This window comes from Hyperolius riggenbachi, chromosome 4 (genome assembly GCF_040937935.1).
Source record: "Hyperolius riggenbachi isolate aHypRig1 chromosome 4, aHypRig1.pri, whole genome shotgun sequence".
In the NCBI taxonomy this organism is placed as follows: domain Eukaryota; kingdom Metazoa; phylum Chordata; class Amphibia; order Anura; family Hyperoliidae; genus Hyperolius; species Hyperolius riggenbachi.
This window is the reverse complement of record NC_090649.1, coordinates 232,878,093-232,896,871: the sequence shown is the minus strand read 5'-3', so window position 1 is coordinate 232,896,871 and position 18,779 is coordinate 232,878,093. Positions and strand designations below refer to the sequence as shown.

At 42.1% G+C, this 18,779-nt stretch overlaps 1 protein-coding gene across 1 annotated transcript in view; it reads left to right on the top strand.

Moving 5' to 3' along the window:
- The window catches only part of LMBRD1 (LMBR1 domain containing 1), a 289,978-nt gene that overhangs the window by 210,012 nt on the left and 61,187 nt on the right, over positions 1-18,779 (top strand). Inside the window, exon 14 of the mRNA XM_068281447.1 lies at positions 4,186-4,261. Within this exon, the coding sequence (XP_068137548.1) occupies positions 4,186-4,261 (76 nt within the window). The remainder of the gene's footprint in view (positions 1-4,185; positions 4,262-18,779) is intronic.

The following is an 18,779-nucleotide window of genomic DNA, read 5'->3' as shown; positions in this document are numbered from 1 at the left end:
TGACCACCCCATTTTTACTGTTTGATATAAAGTGAGCCTAAAAATGTATTTTATATTGCATATTGTACCAAAAGCTACTAAACCGCACTGGTGACTGTTTGAATATATCAAGTTTCTTCATAGCTGCAAACATTGGGAAGGCGTTGATGTTACACAATTCCTGGGAGGTTAATCATTTTAGCCTCAACTGTAAAATCTGTATTAAGTGGCCATACACTTATAGATTTGCAGCAGATTCAACCATCAGATTTCTGTTAGATACCTGTCAAGTCGAATCTGACAGGAATCTATCTAATGTGTGCCACACACTAGGAACAGATTTCCAATAGATTTCAGAATGAAATGTCTATTATACTATGTATAATTAACAACATGATGCAGCTGGTGGTGTTAGCCTGCTGAATTCTCGAGGCATCTGCAGGCCAGACAGGGAACTAGAAGTCCTTACGACGACAGTGAAGGGCCACCTGCTGTTAGACTGCGGAAGTCCAGAGCTGCCAGCTAGGGGATAAAACCACCTTCTGGTGCATAGTGCAAGTCCAGGGCAGTCCAAGTTAATACTGCCACCAGCAGGCAGGAAATGGCAGTACACAGTTCCTGACATTGGTGCAATTAAAAAAAAATGCACCAAAAATTGTGTGCAGCAAAAATCATTGCGACACAAAAAAAAAATTGGCCCCAATATCGCACAGTCAAGTGTGGTATATCAACAGTTATTAGGCTTAAGCCATACATAGTTCTGGGAAGATACTACAAGTAGGGGACAGTAGTAACATGTGTTGACCGCTAGATGGTAGTGTAGGAAGGCAGGAGGGATGCTAGTAATGTCTTCATTAGTCCAAAGCAAGTGATTGCCAATCCCTTTACTTCAAGGCATTACAGTTTACTTAAGTAACGGTTCATTGATGCAAAACTGAGTTACCTGGTGTATGAGATAATGTGTGCACAGTTGTGTAAAGGGTCAATACCTATTAATTTACTTGAAGACTAGTTTCATCATTATTTAAGTGCTCCAGCACTACGCCATCATGTCCTGATGATCTTTAATTTTTCTAGATAGATTCTTTATTATCTCAGTAAATAGCACCTTTTACTTGATGATCTTGTTCTTCCTTCCCCGAAATGTCCATGAAATATTTTCTCCATAACTCCTTAATCTGATTGCCCACAGAGAGTTGGCTCTTCATCTAGATCAAGGCAAAGTGTATCCCTAGGCATAAACAAAACATTGTGATAGCTTTCATGTTTTGGGGCAACTTCTTTGTATTTTCCCAGATATTGGGATCCTGTAGCTCACAAATGTTTATTTGCAGCTTTCATTTTCTTATTCCCATTGATCCATAGGATTCCCTTCTTCTTTGCTTAGACTTTTTCTTGTTAGCATTTGTTTCTGCTTTCATCCTTTGGTTCTTTGTTATATTCTTCCTATGTATCAATATATTCATAATAATCAGGGCTGGTTCCAAGTGAAATGGGGCCCTGGGGCAAAAAAGAACAAGGGAGCCCCCTACATGATGCTTGGCTGCCCCAACTGTGTTGCTATGGGCCGATCAGGTCCGTTATTACCCTAACCCCCCTCCCATCCTGCAGCATTTGGACAGAGCCTTACATGATAGGCTTTGCCCTTTACACTCTAAGTACTGTAATCCATGAGCTCCCACGTTCACATCCTCCCATTTTCCCCAGGCATTATTTTATTTCAAACTAAGCCAGCCAGACAAGCAGATACACCTGTAAATATGATACAATTGCCTGAAATAGCACTGTGCCAAAATAAGAAGCCAACAGACCATCCATTTTGAATATTTTTGTTAATTCCTACCATAACCTAAACTAATGTCCAGCGCTGTGTAATATGTTGGCGCTTTATAAATACAATAAATAAATAAAATAAATAACTCTGTAGCTTAAAGGACAACTGAAATGAGAAAGATGTGGAGGCCGATTATTGATTTCCTTTTAAACAATAACAATTGCCTGGCAGCCCATTAATCTATTTGGCTGCAGCAGTGTCTGAATAAGACCCGACACAAACATGGAGCTAATCCAGTCAGATCTGACAATGTCAGAAACACCTGATCTGCTGCATGCTTGTTCAGCGTTTATGGCTAAATGTATGTGGCAAAGGATCAGCGGGAGAGCCAGGCAATGTGCATTTCTTTTTTTTTTTTTTTTTCCAACAGTAGAACTTGTATTGCTTAAAAGGATATACATATGGCAGCCTCCATATCCCTCTCGCTTCAGTTGTCCTTTGAAGGTCCAATGAAATTCACAAAGACCTTTACCAATCAATGGATTCATAAGAGGCACCTGGTCAGTGACAGATCCAGCTTGTAAACTGCTTGTTCCCTCTGCTGCGTTCCGTACTTGGTCCAGACTCCAGAACTCCTCTTCCTGTTCTTGCAACAGGAAACCTCAGGCTCTTCCTTCCTCACAGGCATGTATGTCATAACATGAGGGCATCACAGTGAACGCAAGACAGCCGGGGCTGTCCATAGAGGGAAGCCCTGGCAACGGCAGGGTCGTGGTGGATGAAAGAGTAAGCCACAATTGGTGGCTTAGCTTACATTAGCTTTCATATGTTCCTCTTCCCCTGCTGCCCAAATATACTTGACAGACTCCCAGAACTTTATTGCACCAATGTTGCAACTATAGAGCGTGGTGATGGGTGACACCTGTGGGGCCCCGAAAGACTGAGACAATTGCCCCCTTTGCCCTATTATATCTCTGGCCCTGATAATAATCTTCATTTAATGATCGCTTCTTATATTCTATTATGCTCTCGTCCACATTTACTATTGCCTTTTAATTACTCAACCAGCTTTCATCTACACTTTGGTTCTGATTACAGTCATTTAGTTTTACAGACAGTTACTTTTGAGTTACGGTTTAGCAGTTGACTGACATTTTTATAGTCACACTAGGTGCATTTATACTGCAGCAGGCTTGAGAGATCATCTCTGTGGACTTTTTCCCTGTAAACCAATACCTAGTTAGAATGTCTGCACTAATATGCAACTACTATTGTAGGCAACTGATAATAAGTCAGATTCCGGTTGCTTTAATACTACCTGTACTTCCTTTTTTTTTTCTTTTAACGAATGTGTGAATTAATCAAATTGTCTTTCAATATGCATACAGTCATTGCAATATAGCCATGCCAACTGTATCCGTGTTCTTCCCAGAATTTTTTTTCCAGCCTGGTGGCAAGAAAAAGTAGCTGGGTGGCATAAAAAAGTAGCTGGGTGGGGCCCTACAGGGCAATGCAGGACTGGTGCATCGCTGCTTGCAGCATAGGAGGATGAGGAGGCGAGCTGATGACAGCTGGGTGTTTACCAAAATTAGCCGGGTGGAGCACAAGACCCCGGGGAGAACACTGTGCATATTTCAAGTGCAAGTAACCTTAAAGGAACACTATCAATAACCAAGTGTTCTAAAATGACAATGTACAAATAATGTCTAAGTAGCTGTGTACACATTTTCTTAATATTCATGTTAAATATCATAGGCAAAAGCTTTAATTCATTGTGTGTAGGATTTAGGTCTATTGGAACAAATCATTTGGAAAGGGGTGTCTGTTTCCATGCACAGACAGTTGTTTTTTGCATATCAGACTACAAAGTATTTTTCCTTGAAAGCAATAAAAAGTATGAAAAGCTGTTGAGTCACAGACAGTTATACACATTTAAAACAAGTTACAATTGCTCTGCTCTTCCTCAGACAGCTCAGAAACACAGGCAGCCTCTGAGAGCTCTCCCTCTCACACACACAGAGTTACACACAGAGTTACACACAGAGTTAACAGTGAGGGAATTACACTGTGAGGGAATCCCCCCCCCCCCCCCCTTTCCCTCATTGTTCACTATCCCATCAGAATTCAGCAGACTGCCTTCAGTTCCGAGTGCAAGGAATTTGTTACAGTAAACAGAAGAGATAAGCAAATGAAATGTATACATAATTACCAGCACTTCTGGAACTCTCTCAAACTCAGGTTAAAAAACATGTTAATCGTTAGTGTCCCTTTAAAACATTAATCATTAAATCCGCTCACAGACTTGCATTTCTTGTTCATTGATTGACTATCTATCTGTCTGTCTATCTACTTATTTATCTATCTATCTACACACACTGTACTTTTATTACTGACTGATGATTGACAAGTTATTTTGATGTTTTTATTTTCAGCACAATAGCAGTCTAGACCTCCATACTGGAAATTCAACAAACGTTTCTGAAGACTGCAATGCTAAGGCCTCAGAGGGTATGTATGCTAACTTGTAGTAAATCATTTAGTATATGTTTGTGCTTTAAATCAGGGGTCCCCAACCTTTCTTGGCCCGAGGACCGATTTCCAGTGTGGATTTTTCCTGGGGACCGGGGGCGGGGCTGGGTGTGGAGTTGGGGAGGTATGTTAGTGTGAGAGTAAGGTTATTGAAGGTGATAGTAGAATATGGTTTAAATGGAAACTGATATTCTAGTATCCATTATCTACTTTAGTAGTGGCATTCTGTGCAACCCCTCTGAGTTCACTGATGTGTATGTGTACATAACGGCAGTATTATCAGTGGACAGAAAGGAACAGGAGAGCTGCAATGGTACATTAACGATTATTGAACTAATCAAGAAAGAAAAATATGTGCTTACAATTTGTAGACTTAAAAAATCACAAAGACTTTCTCTCAGAGGAAGAGGAGCCCATATGGGATTTTTAAATCTACAAATTGTAAGTACTGTTATGCTTTTTTATTCAGTGAAAGTTGAGCTGTGCGTTGTCGAGGCTCTAGGACAGAAAGGAACAGGAGCACCCCAGTGGTGCATGAAGGAGCAGCGCCTGGGCATTGAATTTACTCCAAATTAGATAGCAGTTTTTATTGCATTGCTGCGGACCTGGCTTCTCATCTCACACTCTTCTATCCAGATCAGCGTGTACCAAGCATCACTAGGTTGCGTTGTCCTCCTTTCACAGCCATCCACTGTGCTGCACATTCCTTTTATGCCTCTTGATTCAGCGTAGGAATGGAAGCTAAAGCAGTACAGCAGATGGCCGTGTAAGGAGGACAGCGCCACCTGGTGGTGCTCTGCTGCATGCTGATCTGCATGAAAGAAACAGAGTTAGATGAGAGGCCAGGCTCACGGACCAGCTGAAAACTGCCTGCAGACCAGTAGTGGGACACGGACCGGCGGTTGCTTTAAAGTACACCTGTAAGGAAACATATGGAAACTGCCACTGTTAAATTGTTTTTAAAGTAGTACTAGCCATAAACATAAGCAGTGCCATAAAGTCGGTAGACTTAAGGAAAATAGTTTTATAATAAAAAATATTCTTTTATACCTTTTTAAACATGTTTATATTGACTTCATTGAAGAAAAGGAACGTTGGTCGACACTGCATGCATAAACGGTTTATTTCATTCTCAGGGTGCAATTGGCAGCATTCCTTATACTAACTTGTGCAACAAGATATAAAACTATGACGGCCATTTCTCGCTACAGTAAGCTTCCACGGAGGAAGTGCATTCCTCCGTGGAAGCACATTCCAGCGCGAAATGGCTGTCAGGCAATTGTACCCTGCACCCACCACCCACTGAACTGCGCACCAGGACCGGTATGTGCACCTGTTTTATATCTGGCTGCACGTGTTAGTATCTGGAATGCTGCTGATTGCACCTTGAGAATGAAATAAACAGTTTATGCATGCAGTGTCGACCAACGTTCCTTCTCTTCAGTGAATGCATTTGTATCTTTAGTCAGAGCACGCATAGCATGGTGATTGGATACTATCCGGACCTGAGTGACACAGTTAAAACCCTCCATTGTATACTGCTGTGCCAACGTCAGCATTTGCATTCCTACCTTCCATGTTTATATTGACTGTGACACCACCAAGCAAATCATGAGTTTGCACAACAAATCTGAGTGAACTTGTAAATACTTGTCCCCACTGCACATTTTTTTTTCCGAGCAATGAGCGATCATTTTTGCAATCTTGTGATGTGGGTACAGGCGCACAGTTAGGCGAATGACACTTTGCAACATGTGGTGATAACGACCATGACGGCAGATCGGATCTTTACGATCCCCGGCAAAACCCACGCAAAGTGCCTCGATCATTTGAACTCTTGTTGGTGTCTGTTGTGTGCTGTCTCGTGTTCCTGCGATTAAGAAGATGGACCGGGGAACCTCGTTCATCAAAAGGCATCGCCGTGAGGTTCTCCGATCCATTGTCAGATGAGTATTCAGCTTAAAGAGACACTTAAGCCAGAAAAAAAAGAGTTTTACTCACCTGGGGCTTCTACCAGCCCCCTGCAGCAGTCCTGTGCTCTAGCAGCCACTCACTAATCCGCTGGTCCCCAGTTGCCAGCTAGTTTAGTTTTTGCAGACAGGCCCGTCAGGACTGGCCACGCGTATGTTTTTCCGCATTCCCAACTGTAATTAGCGCTATTGCGGGCCGCAACGCGTACAAAAATATCATCAACCTGCATATAGAATAGCAGTGTTGGCACCACCCAGCCACATACTGTAGAAGCCAGTGAGCAGTCATTCGCTGGCTCCCAATCCAATTCTGCATCAGGTTGTCACCTGGGTATGCTTCACTGTCTGCTGCACAAAGACGTTCGTTGGTGCACAAAGGGTGCCACGTGACTGAATGGCTGCTGTTGGGAGTTCTCCTCCAGGCTTGATTTGGAGGAAATCAATACCTAGACTCAATGTAATGTTTTTCAACATCATTTTATGTATGTTCCGGCCCCCCAGCATTCTAAAGTATGTTGACCCAGCCCTTGAGCGAAAAAGTTTGGAGACCCCTGGACTAAGGTGTCCATTAAATGCCATCCTACCTTTCTGCCTGCCATTCTACCTTTCTGCCTGCAATCCTTGTCCTTTAAACATATACTTTATATTATAAATAAAAATATAAATATTGTAATTTAAAAATATCGTAGAGCGCTAACTCCAGATCTTCTGTGGATATAGGCTGCCTCAGATATTTGTCTATATCATCCCAGACACATTCAATTATTAGTCAGCTCAAGGTTCTGTGAGGGGCCATACCATCATCTCCAGGGCTCCTTATTCTTTGTGTTGTAGATAATTCTTAATGACATTGGTGGCATGTTTGGGGTTATTGCCTTGTTGTAGAATACATTTGTGGCCAATCAGATGCCTCCTTGAAAGCATTGCATGATGGTGAATATCTGCTTGTATTTCTCAGCATGGAGGAAACCATTTATGATTACCAAAGTCTCAGCTCCACTTGCAGCAATGCAGCCCCACATTTGCAAGGAACCTCCACTATGGCTCACTGTTGCCTGCAGACACTTATTATTACACTAAATTACAGCGCTTTAGTGAATAAACTGCCTTCTGCTACACCCAGATATTTCAGATATTGACTCATCAGTCCAGAGCACCTGCTGCCACTTTTCTACACCCCAGTTCTGTTTTTTTGTGAGTTGAAAGTATGGCTTTTTGGCCTCAATTCTTCCATAAAGACCTATTTTTGGACAGTAGATAGATAATACACTGGTTCACACAGATTTCTGCAAGTTCTGATCTGATGGCCTAATGGAGATCCTTCAATTTAGAGGAGGATTATGCATAGTAGGATTTTTTTTACTTCCACACTAAAAGTGCCATGGCTGACCACCATCTCAGCATTTCTAAACTCTCCTGCCCTTTTATTTGTGATTCTTCAAAGGAACTTGAACAACAAAACCACAGTCTGCTTTGAAATCTTTACCTGGTGGAGACCTTGCTGCTGTAGCGTAATTATCTTGTATCTTGTTGCTGTGGTAAGACTTATCATGATGGATGGTCTGTCTTGTTCGAAGGTAATGGTCCGCACCACATCCAAGTATAAATCAGCTTTGTGGTGCGGACCATTATCTTCGAACAAGACGGATCTTCACCCTGTTGGTACAAGGGGTTGGTTCCCGCACACCCGCAGAGGATTGCCGAGGTGCTGTTCCATCTCTCTTGAATCATGATGGATGGTCTGTGACATGAAACGTGCTTTTGTCTGTGCCCACAGTCCCAGTGCTGAGAAGTAATAATCTGAGAGATTTTGGATAGTCCAGATTAAACTAGGGAGAGCGTACAGAAGAAAAATCTCCTCCCTAGAAATTTTTGGTAAAAGTAAAAAATATTTGACTTTGAATTTTTATCACTAACCATTTCAGCCCGCAGATTGTTTTCACAACAGCGTGAGGAATTTTCACATTTCAGCGCTTCTCCCTTTTATTCCCCAATAACTTAATCACTACTTATCACAACACCATGATCTATACCTTGTTTTTTCTGCCACTAATTAGGCTTTCTTTGGGTAGTGCATTATGATAAGAATTATTTTATTCTAAATGCATTTTAATGGGAATAATAAGAAACCATTATAACATTCATTATTTCTCAGTTTTCAGCAATTATAGTTTTAAAATAAAACTTAAAACTGTGGATAAAAGGCACATATTTTATTTACCCATTTGTCCCAGTTATTGCAATGTTTAATTTATATCCCTAGTACAATGTATGGTGACAAGATTGTATTTGAAAATAAAGGTGCATTTTTTTCAGGTTTACATCCATCACTAATTTTAAGCAAATATTTTAATAATATACCCGCATATTAAACAATTTTTAGTCCGTAATGTATGTAGGTGTAATTTTAGTATTTGGACACAAGACATCCTTGCGCATTATTTCCTGTTGCGTACAATATGTACGCTTAATAGGAAGTAATGAGTGGCTGTTACTTCGGAAGTGATGCAGGAATCTCATTGATGCTGGCAATCACGGGGCCTACAGGGGAGATCAATGAATGGGAACAAAGTTCCCATTCATTAATGTAACGATAAGAGGTGGAAGTGAGCGGTAGGGAGCACGGTGGCACCATTTGAGAACGATCACTGTTTTTACAAAAACAGTGATCATTCTCATGGACTTCTGCCCCCTGCCACCAATCCCCCCCCCCCCCCCGTCTGTCGCCAGGACTATCACGATCACAGGTTTCTGCCCGCACGATCGCGTGTGCGGGCCCGCAAACTGCACTGATGTGAGCTTTGCTTTCCTACAGCTGTGGCAGCAGCAAACGCATCGTGACACTCACGCCCATGCAGCAGTGATGGTTAATTGCAAAAATAGAGATATTAACGATATTCACTAGGCTCTTGGAAAGAAAGAAATGGGTTGATTACTGATACATTCCAGCTCGACCACGTATTCTCTTTGGATACAACTAGGTAAAATTCTCTGAAAATTAAATCTATATAATGTGAACATGTTATACGAATGTTATATAGAACTATATTTCAATTTCAACTACATTATCATGTCTGTGAATTTTAAAAAAGGAAAGCAGTTGTAATAAATATGAAACCTTGAATTTTGTGTACTGTGTGTTTAAAAACAAAACTTCAAAGCTAAAATAAGCTGTACAGAAACATTAAATATTTTTCCTGATGGTACTTTTAGAGGGCTTTTTGTCACATTGATTCCTTGTAAGATCCACTATACATATAGTATGGCCGTAGGTCAACAAACTACACGAGAGCTTCATCGTACCCAGTACTTAAACCTTCCCTTAAGAATCATAAAAGCTTAGCTGTACTTCATCTTCTTGAGCTATATCTTAGGTTTAGTGTACTATTATCGATTACATAAAGTGAAATGGCATGGTGGATTTGTAGTTCCAAGAAAAGTATCCTTTTTTTTTTTTTTTTAACATGTTATGAACAGCTAAACTTAGTTCAACGTTTTGACTTTTTTTTACTCTTTGGGCCACACGTTGAAAATGCTCTAGCAGGTATACTAGCCTGCACTGCACAATACACAGATTGTCAAAGACTGCAAACATTTTAGAGAAAAGTAGTAGGATCCAGTGGTTATGAGATGATAGCCTCTCTATTTGATTCTTAACAGTAGGCAAAAATGCAAAGACACTTCCATGAAGCAGGAGTGAAACAGTTCTGCTCCATACCAAGTGTCTTGTCCTCTGCACTGTACCAGCGTATTGAAATGTGGCACTAGTATTTTGGGATTGAAAGGCCATAACAATAAGGGTTTCGGTCCATATGTAATTCAAGGTGATGTGAAGCTCGAAATGTACAAGCTTCTTATCAGCTGAGGATTTACCTGCAAGTTCAGTTGCCAGCTTCATCTGAGTAATGTTCAAGTGTAAAGAGTGATGGGCCTGGTGTTCTGAGCAATGAGGAATGAGGTATTTGTGTCATGGAGCTGATCCTCTATACCCATTTACCTGGAAGAGGTTGGACATCTGGCATTTCCCTTATTAAAGGGGGCCTCTCAGATTCCAACATAGGCCCCCAGGTCCATATACCATGTGGCCTGGTATAACAGAGCCGCACGCAGATCGACTCAGCCATCCTGGTTATACCAGCCTGCATGGGTAAGAAGGGGCTAAAGAAAGTTGGGGTTTAAGCCTGCCAATTCTTTGCGCTATTGGTGCGGGGGTCAGGGAGGAGAGCGGAAAGCTGCACAGGAGGGAGGGCAGAGTGGGCTCTAGGTATACAGAGTATTAAGCTAGAGCCAAAAGCATGTTTTAATTTTGGTTCCAAGGCTCCCCATTTGTCTAATAACAGACCAATGGGGATCAGGAGTATCCCCATTGGTCTGTTATTAGACCAAAGGGTAGTCTTGGAGCCAAATTCAAAGATGCTTTTGGCTCTAGCTATACTTATAGCTAGAGCCTCGGTGGTGGCGGCAGGTGTGTGGCGAGGTGAGATCTTCAGTCAAGCTCGCAAGTTAGAGGATTGTGGGAGTGTGGAATCATTTGAGAATAATGGCGTAGGGACTTTTTTTTTTCCTTTTTAACCACTTAAGGACTGCAGTCATAAAACCCCTTAAGGACCAGAGCCTTTTTTTCCATTCGGACCACTGCAGCTTTCACGGTTTATTGCTCAGTCATACAACCTACCACCTAAATGAATTTTACCTCCTTTTCTTGTCACTAATACAGCTTTCTTTCGGTCCTATTTGATTGCTGCTGCGAGTTTTACTTTTTATTATATTCATCAAAAAAGACATGAATTTTGTCAAAAAAATGACTTTTTTAACTTTCTGTGCTGACATTTTTCAAATAAAGTAAAATTTCCTATACATTTGAGCACGAAAGTTATTCTGCTACATGTCTTTGATAAAAAAAAAAAACATTCAGTGTATATTTATTGGATTGGGTAAAAGTTTATAGCGTTTACAAACTATGGTGCCAAAAGTGAATTTTCCCATTTTCAAGCATCTCTGACTTTTCTGCGCACCTGTCAGGTTTCATGAGGGGCTAAAATTCCAGGATAGTACAAATCCCCCCCAAATGACCCCATTTTGGAAAGAAGACATCCCCAAGTATTCAGTGAGAGGCATGGTGAGTTCATAGAAGATTTTATTTTTTGTCACAAGTTAGCGGAAAATGACACTTTGTAACAAAAAAAACAAAAAAAAAAAGTTTCCATTTCTTCTAACTTGCGACAAAAAAAAATGAAATCTGCCACGGACTCACTATGCTACTCTCTGAATACCTTGAAGTGTCTACTTTCCAAAATGGGGTCATTTGTGGGGTGTGTTCACTGTCCTGGCATTTTGGGGGGTGCCTAATTGTAAGCACCCCTGTAAAGCCTAAAGATGCTCATTGGACTTTGGGCCCCTTAGCACAGTTAGGCTGCAAAAAAGTGCCACACATGTGGTATTGCCGTACTCAGGAGAAGTAGTATAATGTGTTTTGGGGTGTATTTTTACACATACCCATGCTGGGTGGGAGAAATATCTCCGTAAATGACAATTGTTTTATTTTTTTTACACACAATTGTCAATTTATAGAGATATTTCTCCCACTCAGCATGGGTATGTGGAAAAATACACCCCAAAACACATTATACTACTTCTCCTGAGTACGGCGATACCACGTGTGGCACTTTTTTGCACCCTAACTGCGCTAAGGGGCCCAAAGTCCAATGAGTACCTTTAGGATTTCACAGGTCATTTTGAGAAATTTCGTTTCAAGACTGCTCCTCACGGTTTAGGGCCCCTAAAATGCCAGGACAGTATAGGAATCCCACAAATTACCCCATTTTAGAAAGAAGACACCCCAAGGTATTCCATTAGGAGTATGGTGAGTTCATAGAAGATTTTTTTTTTGTCACAAGTTAGCGGAAATTGATTTGAATTGTTTTTTTTTTACAAAGTGTCATTTTCTGCTAACTTGTGACAAAAATAAAATCTTCTATGAACTCACCATACTCCTAACGGAATACCTTGGGGTGTCTTCTTTCTAAAATGGGGTCATTTGTGGGGTTCCTATACTGCCCTGGCATTTTAGGGGCCCTAAACCGTGAGGAGTAGTCTTGAAACCAAATGTCGCAAAATGACCTGTGAAATCCTAAAGGTACTCATTGGACTTTGGGCCCCTTAGCGCACTTAGGGTGCAAAAAAGTGCCACACATGTGGTACCGCCGTACTCAGGAGAAGTAGTATAATGTGTTTTGGGGTGTATTTTTACACATACAGATGCTAAGTGGGAGAAATATCTCTGTAAATGACAATTATTTGATTTTTTTTTACACACAATTGTCCATTTACAGAGAGATTTCTCCCACCCAGCATGGGTATGTATAAAAATACACCTCAAAACACATTATACTACTTCTTCTGAGTACGGCGATACCACATGTGTGACACTTTTTTGCAACCTAGGTGCGCTAAGGGGCCTAACGTCCTATTCACAGGTCATTTTGAGGCATTTGGATTCTAGACTACTCCTCACGGTTTAGGGCCCCTAAAATGCCAGGGCAGTATAGGAACCCCACAAGTGACCCCATTTTAGAAAGAAGACACCCCAAGGTATTCCGTTAGGGGTATGGTGAGTTCATAGAAGATTTTTTTTTTGTCACAAGTTAGCGGAAAATGACACTTTGTGAAAAAAAAAAACAATACATATCAATTTCCGCTAACGTGTGACAAAAAATAAAATCTTCTATGAACTCACCATACTCCTAACGGAATACCTTGGGGTGTCTTCTTTCTAGAATGGGGTCAATTGTGGGGTTCCAATACTGCCCTGGCATTTTAGGGGCCCTAAACCGTGAGGAGTAGTCTTGAACCCAAATGTCTCAAAATGACCTGTGAAATCCTAAAGGTACTCATTGGACTTTGGGCCCCTTAGCACAGTTAGGCTGCAAAAAAGTGTCACACATGTGGTATCGCCGTACTCAGAAGTAGTAGTATAATGTGTTTTGTGGTGTATTTTTACATATAACCATGCTGGGTGGGAGAAATATCTCTGTAAATGACACATTTTTGATTTTTTTTTACACACAATTGTCCATTTACAGAGAGATTTCTCCCACCCAGCATGGGTATGTGTAAAAATACACCACAAAACACATTATACTACTTCTCCTGAGTATGGCGATACTACATGTGTGACACTTTTTTGCAGCCTAGGTGCGCTAAGGGGCCCAACGTCCTATTCACAGGTCATTTTGAGGCATTTGTTTTCTAGACTACTCCCTACGGTTTAGGGCCCCTAAAATGCCAGGGCAGTATAGGAACCCCACAAGTGACCCCATTTTAGAAAGACGACACCCCAAGGTATTCCGTTAGGGGTATGGTGAGTTCATAGAAGATTTTATTTTTTGTCACAAGTTAGTGAAAAATGACACTTTGTGAAAAAAACAATAAAAATCCAATTTCCGCTAACTTTTGACAAAAAATAAAATCTTCTATGAACTCATCATACACCTAACAGAATACCTTGGGGTGTCTTCTTTCTAAAATGGGGTCACTTGTGGGGTTCCTATACTGCCCTGGCATTTTACGGGCCCAAAACTGTGAGTAGTCTGGAAACCAAATTTCTCAAAATGACTGTTCAGGGGTATAAGCATCTGCAAATTTTGATGACAGGTGGTCTATGAGGGGGCAAATTTTGTGGAAACGGTCATAAGCAGGGTGGCCTCTTAGATGACAGGATGTATTGGGCCTGATCTGATGGATAGGAGTGCTAGGGGGGTGACAGGAGGTGATTGATGGGTGTCTCAGGGGGCGGTTAGAGGGGAAAATAGATGCAATCAATGCACTGGGGAGGTGATCGGAAGGGGGTCTGAGGGGGATCTGAGGGTTTGGCCGAGTGATCAGGAGCCCACACGGGGCAAATTAGGGCCTGATCTGATGGGTAGGTGTGCTAGGGGGTGACAGGAGGTGATTTATGGGTGTCTCAAGGTGTGATTAGAGGGGGGGAAATAGATGCAAGCAATGCACTAGCGAGGTGATCAGGGCTGGGGTCTGAGGGCGTTCTGAGGTGTTGGCGGGTGATTGGGTGCCCGCAAGGGGCAGATTAGGGTCTAATCTGATGGGTAACAGTGACAGGTGGTGATAGGGGGTGATTGATGGGTAATTAGTGGGTGTTTAGAGGAGAGAAGAGATGTAAACACTGCACTTGGGAGGTGATCTGATGTCGGATCTACGGGCAATCTATTGGTGTGGGTGGGTGATCAGATTGCCCGCAAGGGGCAGGTTAGGGGCTGATTGATGGGTGGCAGTGACAGGGGGTGATTGATGGGTGGCAGTGACAGGGGGTGATTGATGGGTGATTGACAGGTGATCAGTGGGTTATTACAGGGAATAACAGATGTAAATATTGCACTGGCGAATTGATAAGGGGGGGGGGGGGTCTGAGGGCAATCTGAGCGTGTGGGCGGGTGATTGGGTGCCCGCAAGGGGCAGATTAGGGTCTAATCTAATGGGTAACAGTGACAGGTGGTGATAGGGGGTGATTGATGGGTAATTAGTGGGTGTTTAGAGGAGAGAATAGATGTAAACGATGGATTTGGGAGGTGATCTGATGTCGGATCTGCGGGCGATCTATTGGTGTGGGTGGGTGATCAGATTGCCCGCAAGGGGCAGGTTAGGGGCTGATTGATGGGTGGCAGTGACAGGGGGTGATTGACGGGTGATTGACGGGTGATTGATGGGTGATTGACGGGTGATTGACAGGTGATCAGGGGGGATATTTGCATACAGTACACAGGGGGGGGGAGGGTCTGGGGGGGTCTGGGGAGAATCTGAGGGGTGGGGGGGGTGATCAGGAGGGAGCAGGGGGCAGTTTAGGGACTAAAAAAAAAATAGCGTTGACAGATAGTGACAGGGAGTGATTGATGGGTGATTAGGGGGGTGATTGTGTGCAAATGGTGGTCTGGGGGGTGGGTAGGGGGGGGTCTGAGGGATACTGTGGGCGATCAGGGGGCAGGGGGGGGGGCAGATCAGTGTGTTTGGGTGCAGACTAGGGTGGCTGCAGCCTGCCCTGGTGGTCCCTCGGACACTGGGACCACCAGGGCAGGAGGCAGCCTGTATAATACACTTTGTAAACATTACAAAGCGTATTATACGCTTCCTATCCGGGGATCGTCGGGTTAACAACCCGCCGGCGCTTCCGATTGGCCGGCGGGTTGACGTCGCGGGTGGGCGGAGCCTATTGCCGGTGGATGCGCGCGCATCCCAGCGCGCGATCCCCGGCCAGAGAGTGCCCCAGGACCTGACGCCAATCTGCGTTACGTGGTCCTGGGGCTGCCACTTTGCCGCCGCCAATATGAAGTAGGCGGTCGGCCAGGTGTTAAGGTAAGTATTTCTGGTTAATTAAGAATAATAAAGGACTTTTTGTGTGGTTGTTTTTATTTCGTTTAACTCTTTTAACTCTTTGTGGAAATGGGAAAGGGATACTATGTACCCCTATACTCCTTTCTCCTGGGGAGCAGACGAGGAGACAGACATCTGGGGGTCTCCATCTTAAAGCGCCTCCCAGAAGCCACCATGAAACCTTCCCCAGGACATTTTTGGCCCCCACCTCCTCCTGAGGCACTGGAGGTGGGGAAGAGCCCCTTGTCCATGGATTGAACAAGGGCTCTGTGGGAGCGGGGTAGGCTTGGCTGCCCTTCTCCTCCAGAGCCCCTCAATACCATGGACCATGCGGGTTGGTATAGCTCAGGATGCGAAGCCTCACATGGCCGGGGCTCCGCCTTCTGGGATAGCTATCCCAGCCTTTGGTGTTTCTAGCATGTAAGGGGGCTTTGCTATTAAGCGCTAAATTTGGTGGCCATTGAAACATTTCCCAAACTCAGGACGAGAAATTTAACCAGTTCAGCCTAACTGGAGCAGTATACACATCCAGTGTAATTGTAGAGAGCGCACCACTAGTTTGTGACTAAATGAAGCACATGTGGTATCATTTTATCCGGGATGAGTTGTATAATACATTTTAATGTGTTTGAAAGCTTGGACCCACATCACATGAGAAATTGGGTAGGAAAAACTCAATCCAACATAAAAATTATTTTTCAAAATTAAAATCAAACTTGGGAAAGTATTAGTATAGCTACACTTGATATATGGGGTAACAATGTAATCGTAATAAGTAGTAGAATAGATTTTAGGGTGTTTCAGGATTAAGCGCTATGTCTTGTGTATTCTTTTTAGTGCGAACTGAATCAAAAGCAATACAAATGTTGTTTATACTGTACCAAAATCAAGACTTGTAAATGAAAACAAAGTGAGAGAATACAAAATAAAATAACTATATGGTTACCTTAGGGTCTTGGCTTTTTAAATATGTATGCCATGTGGGTATATTACTGTTATTTTTGTAAATAAGGTTTTGTAATCATCAATAGTGTACAATGAGAAAGCAAAAAACACAAGACACAAAAACACAAACACCTTTATTTCCAAATACAATATTGTCACCATACATTGTACTAGGAACATAATCTAAATGTTGTAATAACCAGGATGGATAAGCAAATACATTGTGTGGGTTTAACTTATAGTTAGCACAGTTTATTGTAAAGTTATAATGAATGTAAATGGTGAAATAGTGTGTTTTTTCCATTTATCCCTTATTTTCCCTGTTTTCCCTATTTAAAATGCATAGAAAAGAATGTAATTACTAAACAAAAATATTATTCACTAAAAGCCTAATTTGTCTTGAAAAAATCAATACATAGATCATTTAGGTGTGATAAGTAGTAATAAAGTTATTGGCAAATGAATGGGAGCATAGCTGTTTTGTGAAAATTGCTCTCGTCCTCAAGTGGTTAAAATAGATTTTCTCAAATTATAAGGTCTTTTAGATTTTTTTTTTTCCTCTTGTACCCACTGTCCTCCACACACCCTGCAAATTTAGTGTTTCTAACCAGTACGGGGGATTTTCTATTAACCGCTTAAATCAGTGGCCAGTGACTTTTGATGTAAAAAAATGTGAACGCAAATTTTTTTACAAAAAAATTGCGTTAAATGCGAATGGTGAACAGCCCATGTTCACTAGGAACTGTCCGCTGGCGAACTGTTCGGGCCATCTCTAATCTTCAGTTGCATAGAGAGAAAATAACTCGCTGGATGGTTACATCACCCAAGCACCTGGATGGGTGCTAAATGCAATTGAATGAGACAGTCCCGTTGCCTAATTTTGGGTCTCGCCTGCAGTTATCACTGGCAAGTTAGTGAATTGCATAGGACCCTGGGACAGAATGACAGTATTAATTGTGCATTAATGATACAATCTTGGTTGTACAGTTTTACCAAATCTATGTAGTAGAAGTGTAAACTAAGTAATATACTTTGAATGGATACATGTAGTCCCTCATATTGTATTACATAGAAGTGGTAAGTTTTTACAATCAAGATTGTATCATTAGTGGCCAACTTTATGTTAACAGCTTGAGTTACCGCTATTGTGCTGCTAGTTGAATGCATCATGCAGAATGTTAGGGCTAGAGCCTTATGAATGGTTGATGTAGTGTTTGTGGTTTTTCAGGGAAAGGGTTAACGTTCAGGCAAGCACCCTTGAAGGTTTTCAGAAAGAGGACATGATTAGTCAGAAGAAATGGAGAAGGTTACTATTGTAAAAAGCAGTGGCGCTCGGATACCTCTTTTTGATATCAGAGTTGATCTGGATAGCTCTAAATCCAAATATTCGAATTAGAACCGTTCGGAAATCCGAGTCGATCCGGATATCCGAACCCATTAACCGGAAATCTGGTATCCGAACTGAAATCCGGAACTGGCCTTTGCTTCCAAAACTTCTTTTATAAGAAACTAGTAAAAAGCCCCCCCCCCCCCCCGCAATGCTTGCACATACGCATCACGCTTGCACCTTCCCCACCACTGTCTGAAGTTTATGCACACAGGGAGCTGCTTGCTTGGCAGTTGGAAAAAGCTGTTATTTCCCACAATGCAATGAAAACCTCTGTGAACCACAGGCAGCAAACGGTCAGGTCTGGCCCTGTGTCCTAACTGTCCTGGTTACGCACATGCTCAGTACAAAAAAGCCATGGACACACAGACATGTAAACAGGATGAGGCAGGGACAGTTAGGTTTTATTATAGAGTATGATGCATGAAACATTGTTTTTTTTTGTTTTTGTTTTTTTAAAGAAAAACAGCAATTGTTTATGTGGAGATGTAGAATAATAATTAAAAAAATTGGCTGTAAATTAACATCAGAAGGTTCCAAACAGCGGTCATGCAGCCCACATTGTGTCCACTACACAACTGGGACATCACAGTTTTCAGCCCAGACATTTTAAAAATTTAGTTTTTTAGTTTTTTTTTTTTGTTTTCAACAAAATACAGCTATTGTAGTGGCGTAATAGCTGGTGGCAGACTGGCAGCAGAAAATTTGTTCTGTGTGGACCCTGGCAGTGGGTAACAGACTGACACAGCAGGAGGAGGAGGTAGATGCAGCTATTGTAGTGGCGTAATAGCTGGTGGCAGACTGGCAATGGCAG